The sequence below is a fragment of the Peromyscus maniculatus genome, chromosome 2 (genome assembly GCF_049852395.1).
Source record: "Peromyscus maniculatus bairdii isolate BWxNUB_F1_BW_parent chromosome 2, HU_Pman_BW_mat_3.1, whole genome shotgun sequence".
Lineage (NCBI taxonomy): Eukaryota > Metazoa > Chordata > Mammalia > Rodentia > Cricetidae > Peromyscus > Peromyscus maniculatus.
The window spans coordinates 81,223,961-81,239,443 of NC_134853.1; the positions used below are offsets into that span (position 1 = coordinate 81,223,961).

General features: G+C 47.8%; 1 protein-coding gene across 8 annotated transcripts in view; it reads right to left on the reverse strand.

The window, feature by feature from the left end:
- Window positions 1-15,483, reverse strand: part of Ptpn3 (protein tyrosine phosphatase non-receptor type 3) — a 162,206-nt gene that overhangs the window by 17,874 nt on the left and 128,849 nt on the right. For all 8 annotated transcript variants that reach the window (XM_076564246.1, XM_076564247.1, XM_076564250.1 and 5 more), the window contains exons 18-19: window positions 14,804-14,960; window positions 11,020-11,180 (exon numbers count right to left, since the gene is read on the reverse strand). In XM_076564246.1, the coding sequence (XP_076420361.1) occupies window positions 11,020-11,180; window positions 14,804-14,960 (318 nt within the window). The remainder of the gene's footprint in view (window positions 1-11,019; window positions 11,181-14,803; window positions 14,961-15,483) is intronic.

Sequence of the window (15,483 nt, forward strand, 5' to 3'; positions counted from 1 at the left end):
CTGCCCCTTATAAATATTTTTTATGTTTGAGTGTTTTGCCTGCATGTGTATTTGTGCACCATGTGTCTGGTGTCCATATAAACTAGAGGAGGAGCCAGTAGGGATGTGCATGCCTTTAGTCCCAGCTGTTGGGAGGCAGAGGCAGGCAGATCTCTGTGAGTTCCAGGATAGCCAGGGCTACATAGAGAAACTATCTCAAAACAAAAACAAAAACAAAAACAAACAAAAACCCCCCAAAACTAGAGGAGTGCCTAAGATTCCCTGGAACTGGAGTTACAGACAACTTTGAGCCTCAATATGTGTGTTAGATATGAAACTGGGTCCTCTGGAAGAGCAGCAAGTGCTCTTAACCACCCAGCTATCTCTCTAGCTTCTTAACATTAATATTACCTTCTTAACATTAAAAAATGAGAATGAAGTACATGCTGGTATTTTTCATGTTACAGTCAATGGAAATAAAGTATCTTAAAGATAGTTTTTTGTTTTTTGTTTTGTTCTGTTTATCAAGACAGGATTTCTCTGTATAGCCCTGACTGTCCTGGAACTTGCTCTGTAGACCAGCTGGCCTCGAACTCACAGAGATCCGCCTGCCTCTGCCTCCTGAGTGCTGGGATCAAAGGTGAGTACCACCACTGCCCAATTGTGATAGTTAATCTTGATTGTCAATTGGATTGAGAGACACCTAAATTAGACAAGGAAAGCTCTGAATATGTGATGTACTCTACAGAGATGATTAACTCAGGGACAGAGCAACAGGGAGTGTGGGTGGCACCATCCCCTAGGACCAGGATGGAATAGAATGCAAGAAGGAGGTTGCCTGCGACAGACATCGCCTCTCTGCCTTCTGGTTGCTGGGAGGCAAGCAGCTCTGCTTCACATGCCCTGCACAGTGATGCTCTGCTCCACATGCCCTGCACAGTGATGCTCTGCTCCACATGCCCTGCACAGTGATGCTCTGCTCCACATGCCCTGCACAGTGATGCTCTGCTCCACATGCCCTGCACAGTGATGCTCTGCTCCACATGCGCTGCACAGTGATGCTCTGCTCCACATGCCCTGCACAGTGATGCTCTGCTCCATATGCCCTGCACAGTGATGCTCTGCTCCACATGCCCTGCACAGTGATGCTCTGTTTCACATGCCCTGCACAGTGATGCTCTGTTTCCAAAACAGGTCCAAGGAGTTAGGCAACCACGGGCCATGACTTTCAAAACCATGAGCCCAAACAATTCCTTCCTCCCTTTCAGCTATTTCTCTTGGACATTAGACACAACAGCAAAAAGCTAACACAATATTCCTCAGAAAAAGCTTCAATGATAATTTTCGTTAACCCCATGTTTTACAAATCTCTGACAAGACAAGTCCTATGATGCACACACTTCTTTAATTATGACCAGCCAAATATTTCTCAAGCTAATTTAAACCAAAAGATCTCAGCATCTCCTAGCCAGCGAGCACTCTAGGAAACACTGATCTTGTTGTTACGCCGTATCTGTTTCCTATATTGCAAGACATTCTCTACTCCAATGATTTTTTAATGGCTCGATAATCTAATTATTATAATTTATCTTAATTTTTAGTCTACTTTGTTGTTAGCTCATTGTGCATTCTTCTTACTCTGATAAGTATCTGAAAACAGAATTACAGCTTCTGAGCATATTTTCCAGGACTCTGAAATGTATTGCCCTGCAGGAATGGAGATTGGTCAGTTTATCAAGCTGTAGCCAACATCCTTAATTAAGATTGCTTTGCATTTTTGAATGGGGAGGCTGAACACCCACTCCCAGCCCTATTTCTGTGCATTGTATTGTTTTATAAACTGGCATCTGTTAGGTCTGTTTCTCTCATTAGACAAACTGCATAGAACCTACCAGAAGAGAGTTAACATGGAGATAAGGGGTCATAAGAATGGTACTGTATCTGTACCATTCTACTTATATATCTACTGACATTTTTGAATTCACCAACTCTCCAAGAACTCAACTAGCTATGACCTCGACAGTTTCAGCACCTAACAGTCTAAAGGCAGCTGCTGAACCCACTCTAAAATAGGCTTTTACAGACTGTGAGTGCATTCCAGGAATGAACTTGTGATTTATTGGAGGTTCTGGCCAGATGCTGACAGAAGGAGGGTACAGAAGCCAGTCACATTTATCTAAATAGCATTTTTCTTCTAACCGATTAACTATGTGGAGGTAAAATCCAATTAATTGAATATGAACCAGCACCTCTAGCCTATAGGTAAGAAGACAGATATATTTTCAAGTAACAGAAATGTAAATGCAATCAACCTGCGTTCTGGCAGACAAGCATAGACCCAGCTTAAGGTGTTATTTATCATAAGATTTTACACATGTCTCAGTGGGAATGACTTGTTGAGAGCATTATAAGGCACAAAGTAACCAAAGTAACTTTTTAAAAATTACCTGAATGCAGCTGTGGTGGTTTGAGTAAGAATGGTCCCCATAAGTTCATGTATTTGAATATGTGGTCCCCAGTCAGTGGAACTATTTGGGAGGGATTAGGAGGTGTGGTCTTTTTGGAGAAGGTGTGTCACTGGAGATAGGCTTTAAGGTTTCAAAAGACAGTCCCAATGCCTCTCTGTCTTGAGGTTGTGTTTCAAAATGTGAACTCTCAGCTACTGCTCCAGAGCCACACCTGCCTGCTGTCATGCCCCCGACCATGGTGATCATGAACTCTAACCCTCTTAAACTGTTAGCCCCAAATAAAGAAGACCTAGGATCCCTCCCGCTACACAGCTCTGCAAGCTCTTACTGGTTCTCTCTCTTTCTCTCTCCTAAGCTCCCACTATGAATCTATAATAAACCTCTAAAATCAACACACACACAGAAAAGGAGAACAGCAGAAAACCTATTTATATGATTAAAAAAGAATCACAAAACCTCCTGAGAAGGACTGCGAATGAATACAAATGGAGTCTGGTTTGGCCTTTGGGAGGCCTGGCAATACTCTCAAGTCTGCATGCATTTTGCAAAGGCTGATGCTGGCTAGGATGGAAGCAGTTCACTGGGAATGGAATTCCAACACAGTCTCAGCAGGGACAGGAGCAGGTGTTAAGCACTCACTTTCCCACTTTTCTCAGGACCCTAGGGTGGCTGTGAAGACCCTGCTGTGAGCCAGGTCAGAGGCACAGGGGAGTGAGTTAGGTCTCCATGGTGGTGGGAGGCATTTAAAAGAACAATGTACTAGGAAAAAAAACACTTTGCTTTGATTATTCTAGGGCACAGTCCCTGACTTCTGTCCTAGAATCTGGGGGCCTGAGAGGCAGGGTCCCTAGGGAAGGGGAATAAAACTGCATACTGTTACAATAAACTATGAATATTTAGGTCCTACAGTGCACCACCCTCATCATACCAGAGTGTGGTCCGAGCTCTGGAGGTAAGGAGAAATGATGGGGATGTTGGCTGAAAGAAGATGCTAAGGAGCAGAGGGATCTAAGTGACGATCACAGGTCCACTTGAGCTGTCTCTTGAGCTGGAGAGCTGACCTTCTCTAGCACATACAGGCAGCTGGACAGAGACAGGGCTTTGCACCAGCTTCCTGGCATCAGGGTGCTCTGATCACCTTAGACAACTTACTCTTGTCATTCAGCCAGGGCGTTATGATTGGGTCACTGCCCTTCCTTCCAATGAGGCCTTCAGTCATGCAATGGGCTCCAGTCAGAGGCCATGGCCAGGGCCAGCATAGCAAATGAGAGCCACCACCAGCAGGAGCAGAGAAGGCTTTGAACCTCAGGGTGGGGGAGGACAGGTGACAAGGGACAGGGTAAGGTAAGGTGGGGAGAGGAGGTGAGGTGACCCTGGCTAAGGAGAAGGCAAAGTGCAGCTAGCGTCTGTGTCAGAGGTGACTTTAAAGATACCTGCTGTCTACACCCCACAGTCACCACTCAACTGTCCCCTCCACGAATGCAGGGATGGTGTTTCATTAGCCAGACAGAGCTGAAGCCAGTGCCCAGCTCGGGGTCCTGGGCCACACAGTGAGCTCAAGGACGGACTGGAAAACTTAATGAGATCCTTTCTCCAAGAACAAATAAACAGGGGCTGGAGAGATGGCTCAGTGGTTAAGAGTGCTTGCTGCTCTTGCAGAGGACCTGGGATCCATTCCTAGCTCACCGCCATTTGTAACTCTAGTTCCAGGGAACCTGACTCCCCGCTTCGGACCTCCACAAGCACCAGGCATGTATGTGGTGCAGACACACATACAGACAAAACACTCAAAAACACAGTAACTCTGAAAGAACGAACAAACAAACAAACAAACAACAAACAGGCTGGGGGCGCAGCTGAGCACTTGTCCAGCTCTCACGGAGCCCCGGGTTTAATCCTTAGTACAGAAACAAAAACAGAAACAAAAGGTGGAAGCCACGTGACTGAACCATGACAAGTCAGGCTTTCTTAGACATGGCGCCATATAATTAAGCCAAGGAGAGCCTAGTCTCAGAATGGCGCCAAGATGTGGCACTATCTGGTGGAAGCATTAGCAGTTTACCCTTTCCGGGAGACACTGGAGACGTCCCTTTTCCTCTATAAATGTATTGCACACTCATCTTTGCAGGCTTTATTCCTTTCTTTCTTTCATTCTTCCTTCCTTCCTCCTTCCCTCCCTCCCTCCCTTCTTCCTTTTTGAGACAGGGTCTCTGTAAGGATTATGTCCTTAATTACGCCACCAGCCTGAGACGGCATCCCAGCCTAAAAAGCAGGTGTGCCCTCTGTGACCTCTCTTTTCTGCACTCTCTCCTTCCATACTCTCCCCCCTCCGCATGGTCTCTCTCTCTTTCTGTCTCTCCCTTTCTCTCTCTCTGCCCCCCCCTCCCAGTGAAGCTCTAGAAAGGTAACCATGGCTCAAGATTCTAATGCCACTGCAGCATCCAGTAGTCAGCATAGCTGCCCCACGAGCGCCGCCACTTAACCAACAGCCTTACCATGAAGCCCTGGCTGGCCTGGAACTCATGGAGATCCACCTGTCTCTACCTCCTGAATGATGGAATTAAATGTGTGCCACCATGCCCTTTACTTTTCCTTTCTTTTGTTTTTTTTTCCTTTCTTTTTTTTGGAGGGGGGGGGAGATAGAGTTTCTACATATCTCTGGCTCTTCTGGAACTATCTCTGCAGACCAGGCTGGCCTCAAACTCAGAGATCCATCTGCCTCTGCCTCCCGATGCTGGGATTAAAGGCATGTATCACCATCACCACCACCACCACCACCACCACCACCACCACCACCACCACCACCACCACCACCACCACCACCTAGCTCACTTTTTTCCTTTCTTAAAGAAAGGCAAAAAACTGGGCCAGTGAGATGGCTCAGTGCATAAAGGTGCTTGCCATAGAATCTGGTGACCTGAGTTCAATCCCCCCAAATATTATTCCACAAAACTGTCCCCTGGTCCCTTGGCCACCACAGGTGCATTGTGGCATGTATGTGTGTTTGCACTCACATGCACAACAATAATACATTTTTTAAAAGAATTTTTTTTTTTGTTTTCTTTTTTGAGGTAGGGTCCTACTCCGTAGCCTAAGGTTGACTCTGAACTCATGACAATTTTCCTGGCCTCAGGTTGCTGAGGCCTGAGATTATAGGTAATGAGGTATGTAACTTAGGTTGGCCTAGACTTCCTCATCCTCCTGATATAGGTGTGTGCCACCGCATCTGACAGAAAGGAATTCTTTTCAATGCACTCTTTCCAGGGGTCAGATCTAATCTGGAAGGTGCAACTGTCCTTGCTAATTGCGACATGTACTGATCTCAATCTCTGAGGAGTGTTGCTGAGCTACCTCCACCCTCCCAGATACAAATTCTGTAATTATCACAGGAGCCAGGGAGTCACTTGTTTTGACCCTAATGGTAGTTCCCTGAGTGACAATGTAGACGCCAACTAAGAAACACAGGTCAGACACAGATGATTTTTTTTGTGTTGGTAAAGATGGGCTGATGTAAGGTAATGGGCAAAGTTAGGTGGGGTGGAAAAGACCCTAAGAGGTCTCTTGTAGATACTGTTCTCTATCTATCCACCTATCCATCCATCCATTCACCCATCTAACTATCCATCCACCCACCCATCTAAAGATCCATCCGGCCAACAATTCATCTATTCATCCATCCATTTATCAGCCCATCTGTCCATCCATCAACTCACTTACCCATCTACCCACCCATCTACCATCCATTTATCCAGGAAGAGGCTACTGCCTTGCAAGGCTCATTTTATATCAACTGAACTCCACAAGTCTCCAAGGAGGCAGGAACTAACAGTAGGCCAGAAAGAAGCAGAATGAGAAAGAGTTGAGTCATACTCAGTAAGTGTGAGCTCCAGACGATGATTGAAGGTTATTTTGTTTTTTTTTGTTTTATGTTTTATGGTTCTTTGGAGACAGAGTTACTCTGTGTAACTGCCCTGACTGTCCAAGAACTCGTTTTGTAGACTAGGCTGGCCTCAAACTCAGAGATTCACCTGGCTCTGCCTCCAGAATGTTGGGATTAAAGTCGTGCGCCGCCGCCGCCGCCGCCGCCGCCGCCGCCGCCGCCGCCGCCGCCGCCGCCACCACCACCACCACCACCACCACCACCACCACCCAGCTGTGATTGAATTTTTGTGTGTATTTGAGTCAAGGTCTTGCTATGCTGCCTAGGGTGGTCTCATATCTCCTGGGTTTAATGATCCTCTTGCTTCAACATTACGAGTAGCTCAGACTATAGGTATCCAATATCCACCCAGGTATATTTTAGATTTTAGGGTTTTGTCTTTAGATTTATTTTATTTTTAGTTATGTTTATGTGTGTGTCCATGTGTTGATTTGCATACATGGGTATAAGGACACGAGGAGGCTAGATGATGAAGAGTCAGATCCCTTGGAGCTACAGTTACAGGAAATTATGAACCACCCAACATAGGTGCTGGGAACTACATTTGGGTCCTCTGGAAGAGCAGTGTTTGCTCTTAACGGCTGAGCTATCTCTAGCCCCAGATTTTCATTGTCAACATGGATCTAATTCTAGGTCTGTCCTCGACGAGGTGTATGTACTGGATGAGTTCTGGAACATCTCTGAACCTCCTTTTCTCCATTTCTAAAAGAGTGATCTGGGCCGTGGTTGGGGCACGGTGGCAGAGTGCATGCTTAGGGTGGCAGAAGTCCTGGCTTCAATCTTCAGCTCCAAAAGACTCTACAAGACTGATTCTAATAATTCCTGCCACATCCGTTTCCCAGATGATGTGAGAGTTCATGCAGGTAACATGTGAAACACACTCAGTAGACTGCAAAGTGCTTTAGAAATGCTAATTATTGTTGCTGTTCTGGTACGGTGGGGACCAATTCTGTTTACTGGAAGGCACAGAAAAGGATGAAGGGATTCCCTTAATGAGAAAAAATGTTTATAATAAGCTTTACAAGAGTGAGATGGGGAGATCTGTCTTCAGACCACAACCCTCAGTCAGGCAGTCTGTGTCGTGGAAGAGGCAGTGCGGATGCCTGCTGGGGATATTTTTCCCCCGCACTTGTCCACAGAGCACTGGTCAAGGTACTGGAGGATGGGAGGACTCAGACCTGGGGAGATGGGGGATGGGAGGATTCTGTGACTCTGGAATTGACAGCCCAGGGCTCCAAGCTCAGTGCCAAGTGATAATACCTTATTCAGGCTGGGTCTGCTCTTGAAGCCTCTCTTGGTTTATAAATAATAACAGCTATTAATTTTTATCGTGTTCTTATCACAGGCCAGACAATTCATTAAGCATTTATCTCATCCACTCCTTACAATCAATTCAGGAGACACCCAATTTACACATGGGGAGACAAGGGCCACAGAGGTTAAAGGGGTAAGAGGTAGAGCCAGAATTTAAAGTCTGTCTGGCTCCATGTGGCTAGACAGCCTCCCAGATAGTGTTGACGTGTATGCCTCTAATAACAACTTCACAGGCCAAGAACATCTCAGTTTCCTAAGCCTGTGTACATGGTGGTTAAAAGAACAAGCTCGAGGTATTGGTACCCGGCCTGGGCCCAGTCAGGCTCTCTGACTTCTACTATGAGCCTTTGAGCATGAGATCAATCTGAGGTTCTCCTCCCTCCTGTGAGCTATGGGATGAAACCGCCTAAAAGGGGTATGGTAAGAATTACAGATGCTGATGCCCTGGATACAGCAAGGGCTCATAAAGGCTGCCTTTCCTGGGAGTTTCCTGTTTGGTCTGGTTTCCCTTGGGTCCTTCCACTTAGTGTTGGAACACACGCTCCCACCCCAAGATGCTGGTGTCACGTGATGCTCCCAGGAGCCTAGGGCCCCTTGAAGGGCAGTGAGGGACACCCAGAGGGCTCTGAGATTCCAGCAGCCCCATTGCAGATCAGTCAGTATCTTAGACTTCAATAGACATAATTTAAAAGGGGAGCTTCCTAGAACATGAAATAAGTGCAGCAGACTGAAGGGTAAACCCCAAATGTGCATGTTCTTGTTGGTTTTGCTGTTTGAGACAAGGTTTCTCTGTAACAGCCCTTAGCTGTCCTGGAACTCGCTTTGTAGATCAGGCTGGCCTCAAACTCACGGAGATCCACCTGCCTCTGCCTCTTGAGTGCTGGATTAAAGGTGTACGCCGCCACCGCCTAGCTATGCATGTTGTTATGGCATCCTCCGGAGGGCAGGGAGAGGCAGTAGCAGGCAATGAGCCTGAGACCATCTCTACCTTCTTCTCTGGGATCAATTGATACATCAAGACCTCAAGGGAGGACAGGAGAGGCAGCTCATTGGCTAGAGGTGCTGGATGCTAAAGTCTGGCAACCTGAGTTCAATCTCGAAAACCCACACAGAAGAAAATAAACGAGCCAGGCGGCGGTGACGCACGTCTTTAGTCCTAGCACTTGGGAGGTAGAGGCAGGCAGATATACAAGTTCCAGGATGGCCAGGGCTACAGAGAGAAATCCTGATGTCACAAGGCTGTCCTCTGACCTCTATATGCACGCTGCATGCCGCACAAGCCCACTTCCACATCACGAGCTAATAATACTGAATTAGTGCTCCTAAACACACACAAACTCTCAGGTGACTTTGTTAAAACACCAATGTTTGGTAGCTGTGGGCCACGGCTCCCCACATGATTTCCATATAAGTGGCTACAGGCTCACTCTTTAGGAAATACTCTTAAAGGTGGCTCCGTGGCACAATAGATAGGGCATTGTACCTCTAGTGCCGAAAAAGAAATGCTTTTAACAAACTTTTAGAAGCTGATGAAATCATTGCAAGGAGAACCTTATGGGGCTTCCAAAGCTCACCAAAGTTCAGCCAAGAGCACAGTGAAGGATTTTGTTAGGGAAAGAGCATGGCTTCAGGTTCCCAAGGAGAGCCCACAGTGCCTCCTTGTGGGGTTTCTGATCAACTGGAATTACCAGTTGCCAGGGAACATACACTCATGATTATAAAATCTTACCCTGTCTTGCTTGGTCTCACGATACAGCCTCCTAAATATACCAAAATTAGACAACAAGCTGCTTGTGGCTAGAAGCATCCTTCCTCATCCCTCACCATGTTCCCAAAGTACCTCAGACATACTGGCTGAATCAACAAATAATCCATCAATCCCTCCCAGGTCACAGCAGCCCCAGCCCCAGAAAGAGAAACCTCGTGGAGTCTAAGCCTGGACTGGAGTCTTTGTCTCGATTATTCTGGAGTGTTGATGTCACAGTTTCTCATCCAAATATCACTGCTACAAGATGCGAACTTTTATGCTACTTGTCCAGACACCCAGTTAATTAAAAAATTGAGACGCCTCTATTGGTGGTGGTGGTGGTGGAAGGGGAGGCGTCAACCAATCACCTTTGCTTTCTCTCCCATGGAATTCTTTTCACTGCTGTTGAACGCACACTGCTCTAGCGGAATTTACATTCTGGGCCCGAGGCTACCAGAAGGTAAGCCTTTTGCTGAAAGCTTTGTGCTTGGCATTCCTCTGCGCCCGACAGCTGTTCTACACTTTCTTCCCGAGTCACTCTGAAGTCCGACACATCTGACAAACTGCCCACCTTTCCTTGTCGTTTTCCAGGGTTTTTCTAATCAATGATGTGTGTTATGGATCTGTTCCTGAATCCCATCAACTCCTCTTATCCTTACTCTGTGAGCTGAGACCGACCGTGTACGGCACCGTTAACTGTGTTAACAACGTTAACTAGATTCTTCTGTCTTTCTTCTTCTCCTCTCCCTACCGCAGCCCCCTTTCAGAGACAGGATCTTACTATGTGGTCCAGGCTGGGCTCAAACTTGTGATCCTCCTGCCTTAGCCTCCAGCATACCGAGGCACCATGCATTTACCTGTTCATTGCATGAACAAGTTTTCTTTTACCTTCAAACACACATGGCAGATGAACAGATTATTTTTTTCATTTGGTTAGTGGTGGATAAAACTCCCTAGAAAGCAGTTTTGCTTTTGGGGGTTGTGTGAAAGGCCTCTGTGAGAGCTGCTGCAGACAGAGGCATTACCCGGTGTACCACAGATCCACCCTTCCCAAGAAGACAGGACAGACTATGTTTCTGTGGTCTGGTGGCCTTGGAAGGCCAGACACTGTGCCCTTGTGGGATGATACCAACTCTCTAAATTCCCAAGTGTAGTTGGGGGTAGGGTGCTGACATGTTACCATCCCATGGATGCCACCATTTTCTCTCCTGTGGAGTTTAGAGCTATTGCTGGCAGCCCGGCAGGTTCAGAGCCCCTCATCCTCAGTTTCTGACAGGCCAGCCCTGCCTACAGATTGTTGCTGGAAGACAGTGGGAGAGTTGAACACCTGGAAGAGTTTCTGGGCCTTCACCTGATGCTTCATCACTCTGAGCCTGAGGATTGAGTGGCCCCTATCAGGCCTTGGGGAGGATAAGCCTTACTGAGGTCCTCACTGAGATTCTGGTGGCTGAGGCCTGTGAACCAGAGTCACCCTGGCCGAGGAGACGGGACCATGCTCCAGCTCTGCCACCAGCTGCAGGAGAGGCACACGAGAGTAAGTGGGTGGAGACTAGGCCCTGGGATCCCCTTACCTCAAACTGGATCAGCACTGTACCACTCTCCAGACCTTTCTTCAGCAGTTCCATGGATCCCTCCAGACTGTCCCCACCCTCAGGACATACAGGAAACATGGCTTCTGGGAAAAGCTGACTCAGCTCATCTTCCGCTCTGATCTCCGCCAGTGAGCGCACAGCTGGAACAGACAGAACAGGAAGGACAATGGGCTGGTCACTCTCCTCATCGGCCCAGGACACCAGGTGTGGTGCTCCACTTGCCTCATTAGATGACCAAGTACACGGGCATCATTTGTACCCAATGCCAGTTCTAGGTGAGCGACCCTGGCAGGCTGGGGGCCAAAGGTGAGGCATGGGGATGAACGCTGTTGAAGAAAGAACTCATGGGCTGGGAATACAGCTTAGTGGCAGAGAGGTTGCTTAGCATGCTCGAGGCTCTAGGTTCAGTTCCCAGAGCCTCAAAGAAAGAAGCTGTTTGCTCTCTGGTTCTCTCACAGCATCCTTAACATGGGCACTCTTCGAGACACATAGGGAGGCCCCAAGCTCTCCCTGTAACATTACTATTTCCCACAGTCTAGTTTCTTTTTACAAAAATTGTAAATTAGGTTTCTATTTATCATTTTGTGTGCATGTGTGTACGCGTGTGAGTGCATGTGTGGACATCAGGGATAACCTTAGGGTTGGCTCTCTCCTACCTGACCATCAGGCTTGGTGGCGGGTGTCTTTACCCGCTGAACTGTATCTCACTGTCCCATTGTGTAGTTCCTCGTCCCCCCTCCCCCCGGGAGCCTTCTTTTAATCTGAGATCAATTTTGTCAAGTGATTGGCACAGGTGCCAACGTCTCTGCACACCAGCCCCACCTCTTCCAGTTCAATGTCAGACTCTATGGAGAAAAATACGGGCCCAAGCTCCCATTGTGTGTGTGTGTGTGTGTGATGTGTATCTGTGTGCTTCGGGAGGTCAAAGGTTGATGTCCTCCTCCATCACTCTCCGTCTTATATTCTGAGACAGGGCCTGTCACTTGGACCTAGAACTCAATGAACTGGGCAGTCAACTTAGCTGCCTATTCTAGGGGTGCCGTCTGCCTCCCATGTGCTGGGATAAAGCACCTCATTTTTGACATGGGCGCTAGAGATCCGAATTCCAGTTCTCACTGTCTGCGGAGGCCTGTCTGCTCCCCTTCTCTGCCTTATACAACACTTCACCTCAGATGCCATCATCAACCCTGACTTTCTCTTCCCTTTAGGATCATTTCTGAATTTTCCCTTTACTGTTCCCTCACTGAGCTTTCAACGGCTCCCGACTTTCAAGACGAGCGGAAAGGAGAAAGTAACTAAACAACTCTGAATTTCCCCATGTAGTTAAAACGGAGTCTTCAGAGTCAGCTGTTGAGCTTTCCACTCCGGAGAGTTCGTCCAAAGTCACCCAGCCTGTCTGGGCAGGTCATGGGAATGCAGTCCATATCTTTACCTGACTTCAAAGGCCACGTTCACTGGCCACAGCAAATCGATTCTTCTTGCGGTTTCTGTCGCATCTGCAGCCCTGTGTGTTAATTTCATTGACTTCCTTTTCTTTAAATCAATTCACATTTCTCACTTAGAGCTTTATGCAATAAATAAGATTATTATTCTAGCGGCTTGAAAACAGATGGTCCCTCATAGTACATGCTAAGTTTTCCTTACCTCCAGCAGGCACAGGTCCCTTGTGGCCAACAGAAGTGGCCTTTCCTGTGGGCCTGGACACCCAGGAAGTCACAGATAGTGGACCGGCCCTTTTGGCTGCCTATCAACATGTGGCCATAGCTGCATGGCAGTGAGGTAACTGTTTTCCCTACTCTGTGGCTTTGTTTCCTGATTTGTCTACGTGGGGATGAGGATCCCAGCGCTCAGGAGACCCATGAGGGTTAAAGGGCATGCCACCATAAAGCAGCCAGCACAAGGCACACCTTCCTTGAGCATCCGAGTTCTAGCAGGCTGCTGGGATCTGTGGGGTGTGGTGTCATGGGATGGGTGCTGGAGAGCTGTCTCGGCCTCCCAGAAGAGGTGGGGTGAGCATGGCTCTAGCTGGCTTAGGATAGGAGTCCTAGTGGGAGCAGGGAGTGGGGCATTGGGGTGTGACTACACCAAGGCCAGACTAAGATCCAGCCTCCATTCATGTTAGTATTTAAAGTTATGTAAGGGCCAGCCAGATGGCTCAGTGAGCAGGGGCGCCTGCCAGCAAGCCTGACCACCTGAGTTTGATTTCCACATGGTGGAAAGAGGAAACTGACTCCTTGGTTGTCCTTTGAACTCTAAGTGCATGTACACACTGTACTCACACACACATGCATACAAAGATAAAATGGATAAATGTAATAACAATAAGAATAATAGCCAGGCGGTAGTGGCACAGGCCTTTAATCCCAGCACTTGGGAGGCAGAGGCAGGTGGATCTTATTGAGTTCGAAGCCAGCCTGGGCTCCAGAACAAGTTCCAAGATGGCTGTTACACAGAGAAACCCTGTCTCAAAACCAAAACAAAACCATAGTAATAATAGTAAAGGTAATACAGACATGTGGGGAGCTGAGGAAGCTTTGAGTGAATTTATAAAGAGCATACAAGGTCCTGAATGAATGTGTATTGTTGTTACAGGCACAGCCATGTTAAGGACCAATGCCTTGGAACCATGGGAAATTAGCAAAGCCTTCCTCAGGCCAGGCTCAGAATGGCACAGCCACTCTGTAGTCCAAGTACAAGTGTTTGTGAATGACTGGCCAGTGTGTGCGAACACTAGCAACTGCAGCTTCCTCCTCCCAGATGTTTACAGCCTGAGACTGCTGGCCCCAGACTCCGCCTACAGAGTCTAGCAAACTCCTCTCCCTGCAATGTACACAGTAAACACAGTGAGGTTCTAGGTTGTGCCATCTACCGGAGCGCACACAGCCCATATGACCCCAGCTTTCCTGTCTATATGTGTCATCTACCAGAGCGCACACAACTCATAAGACCCCAGCTTTCCTGTCTATGTGTCCATTTTTCTTCATTCTCTCACTGTCCCTAGTTGGGGCTATTTGGCTCAGTATATTAAAACAACAACAGTAATAGCAACGGTAGTCAAGAGGCCTTTCTTCACATATCTACAGCACACCCCATCTCCCCAGTGCTCCGAGTATTGTCATTTCATCTGCACAGGAGCCCTGAGGAAGAGTCTAGGCTACCTATGTTCATGTCATATCTGAGGAACATAAGGAAGACTGGTTAACTTGGAGGTTTTCCCATGTAGGAGGTGGGGTCAGGTCCCTGCCCTCTGATCCTAACCGCCTCCCTGACAAAGAGAAACACTCCAGGATAAGATGGGACCTAGTAAGTCTCCTTCAGGGCCAGGCAAGCTCAGAGAGGGATGTGAGCCAGCTGGGCCAGGGCTGTTAGAATTACAGGGCTCTAGGCCCAGGTAAAGGGGTACTGGGGTTACCTCTCTCCAGAGGCCTGGCCAGGAGCACTTAGGGCCCCTGCAGACAGATCTTCCTATTTTTTGGTTTGTGGTGGTGACAAGCCAGATAGCCCAGTTGTTAAAATTTTCATTTTGCAAATGCTGACTACTACTGTAGAAAATACAGCATGCATCCCGGGAATGAAGTCTCAGGCTTATAATGGGAACATCCGGGAAACTGAAGCAGAAGAATTGCTGCACGCTGGAGTATAGCCTGGCCTACAGTGTGGGAGCTGTCTCAGAAAACCACAAAAACAAAGAAACTGGGCAGTAAGCCGCCGCTCCTCTAAGGCGGCGTCCTGCGGCTCCGCCCCCCGGGGGCCTGTGTGTTACCTTTCCTCCTGATCACCAGGGCCAGTTCTCTGGAGTGGGACTCCCGGCTTGCTTTGATGAACATCACCACCTGGTCATGAGTGTGCTCTGAGATGTCCCGGCCATTGATCAACACGATCTGATCCCCTTCATTCAGCTTAGGCATGCAAGTGTCGGCCTGGTGGAGGGAAGTGAGTGTCTCTGTTACCATAGCATTGGCCTCAGGGGGAAGAAGAAGGCCGCCTCTCTCCGATGCCAGACACCTGAGACTGCGATCAAGTTCACCCCCTCTCCCCTGGGTATGACTGTCATCGTTTGTGTAGCTGCTGCGAGGTTGGTGGGACTTTAAAGGGATCAGAATGTGAGCTATGGACACTTCTGAGCAGGGAAGCCGGGTTTACTGAAGCACTTATCCACGGGAGCCCACCTTGCTGATTAGAACAACTCAAGGATGCCTCCAAACTTCTGTTGGTTGGACGGACTGTTTGAACATGCCTAGCCAGCTATGAATGAGCATTTATCTGTCTTACAAGGGAGAAATATATTGTCGTCAGCCCTATAGCAGGGGCAGAAACCACTGCACAGCAAAATGATGAACAGAATGGTGTGGGAAGGCAAACCTTCTTCCCTAGAAACAAACAAAAAGCAACTGGTAAACAGCAAGACAAGTTTAAAAAAACAAAACAAACAAAAATCCTGTG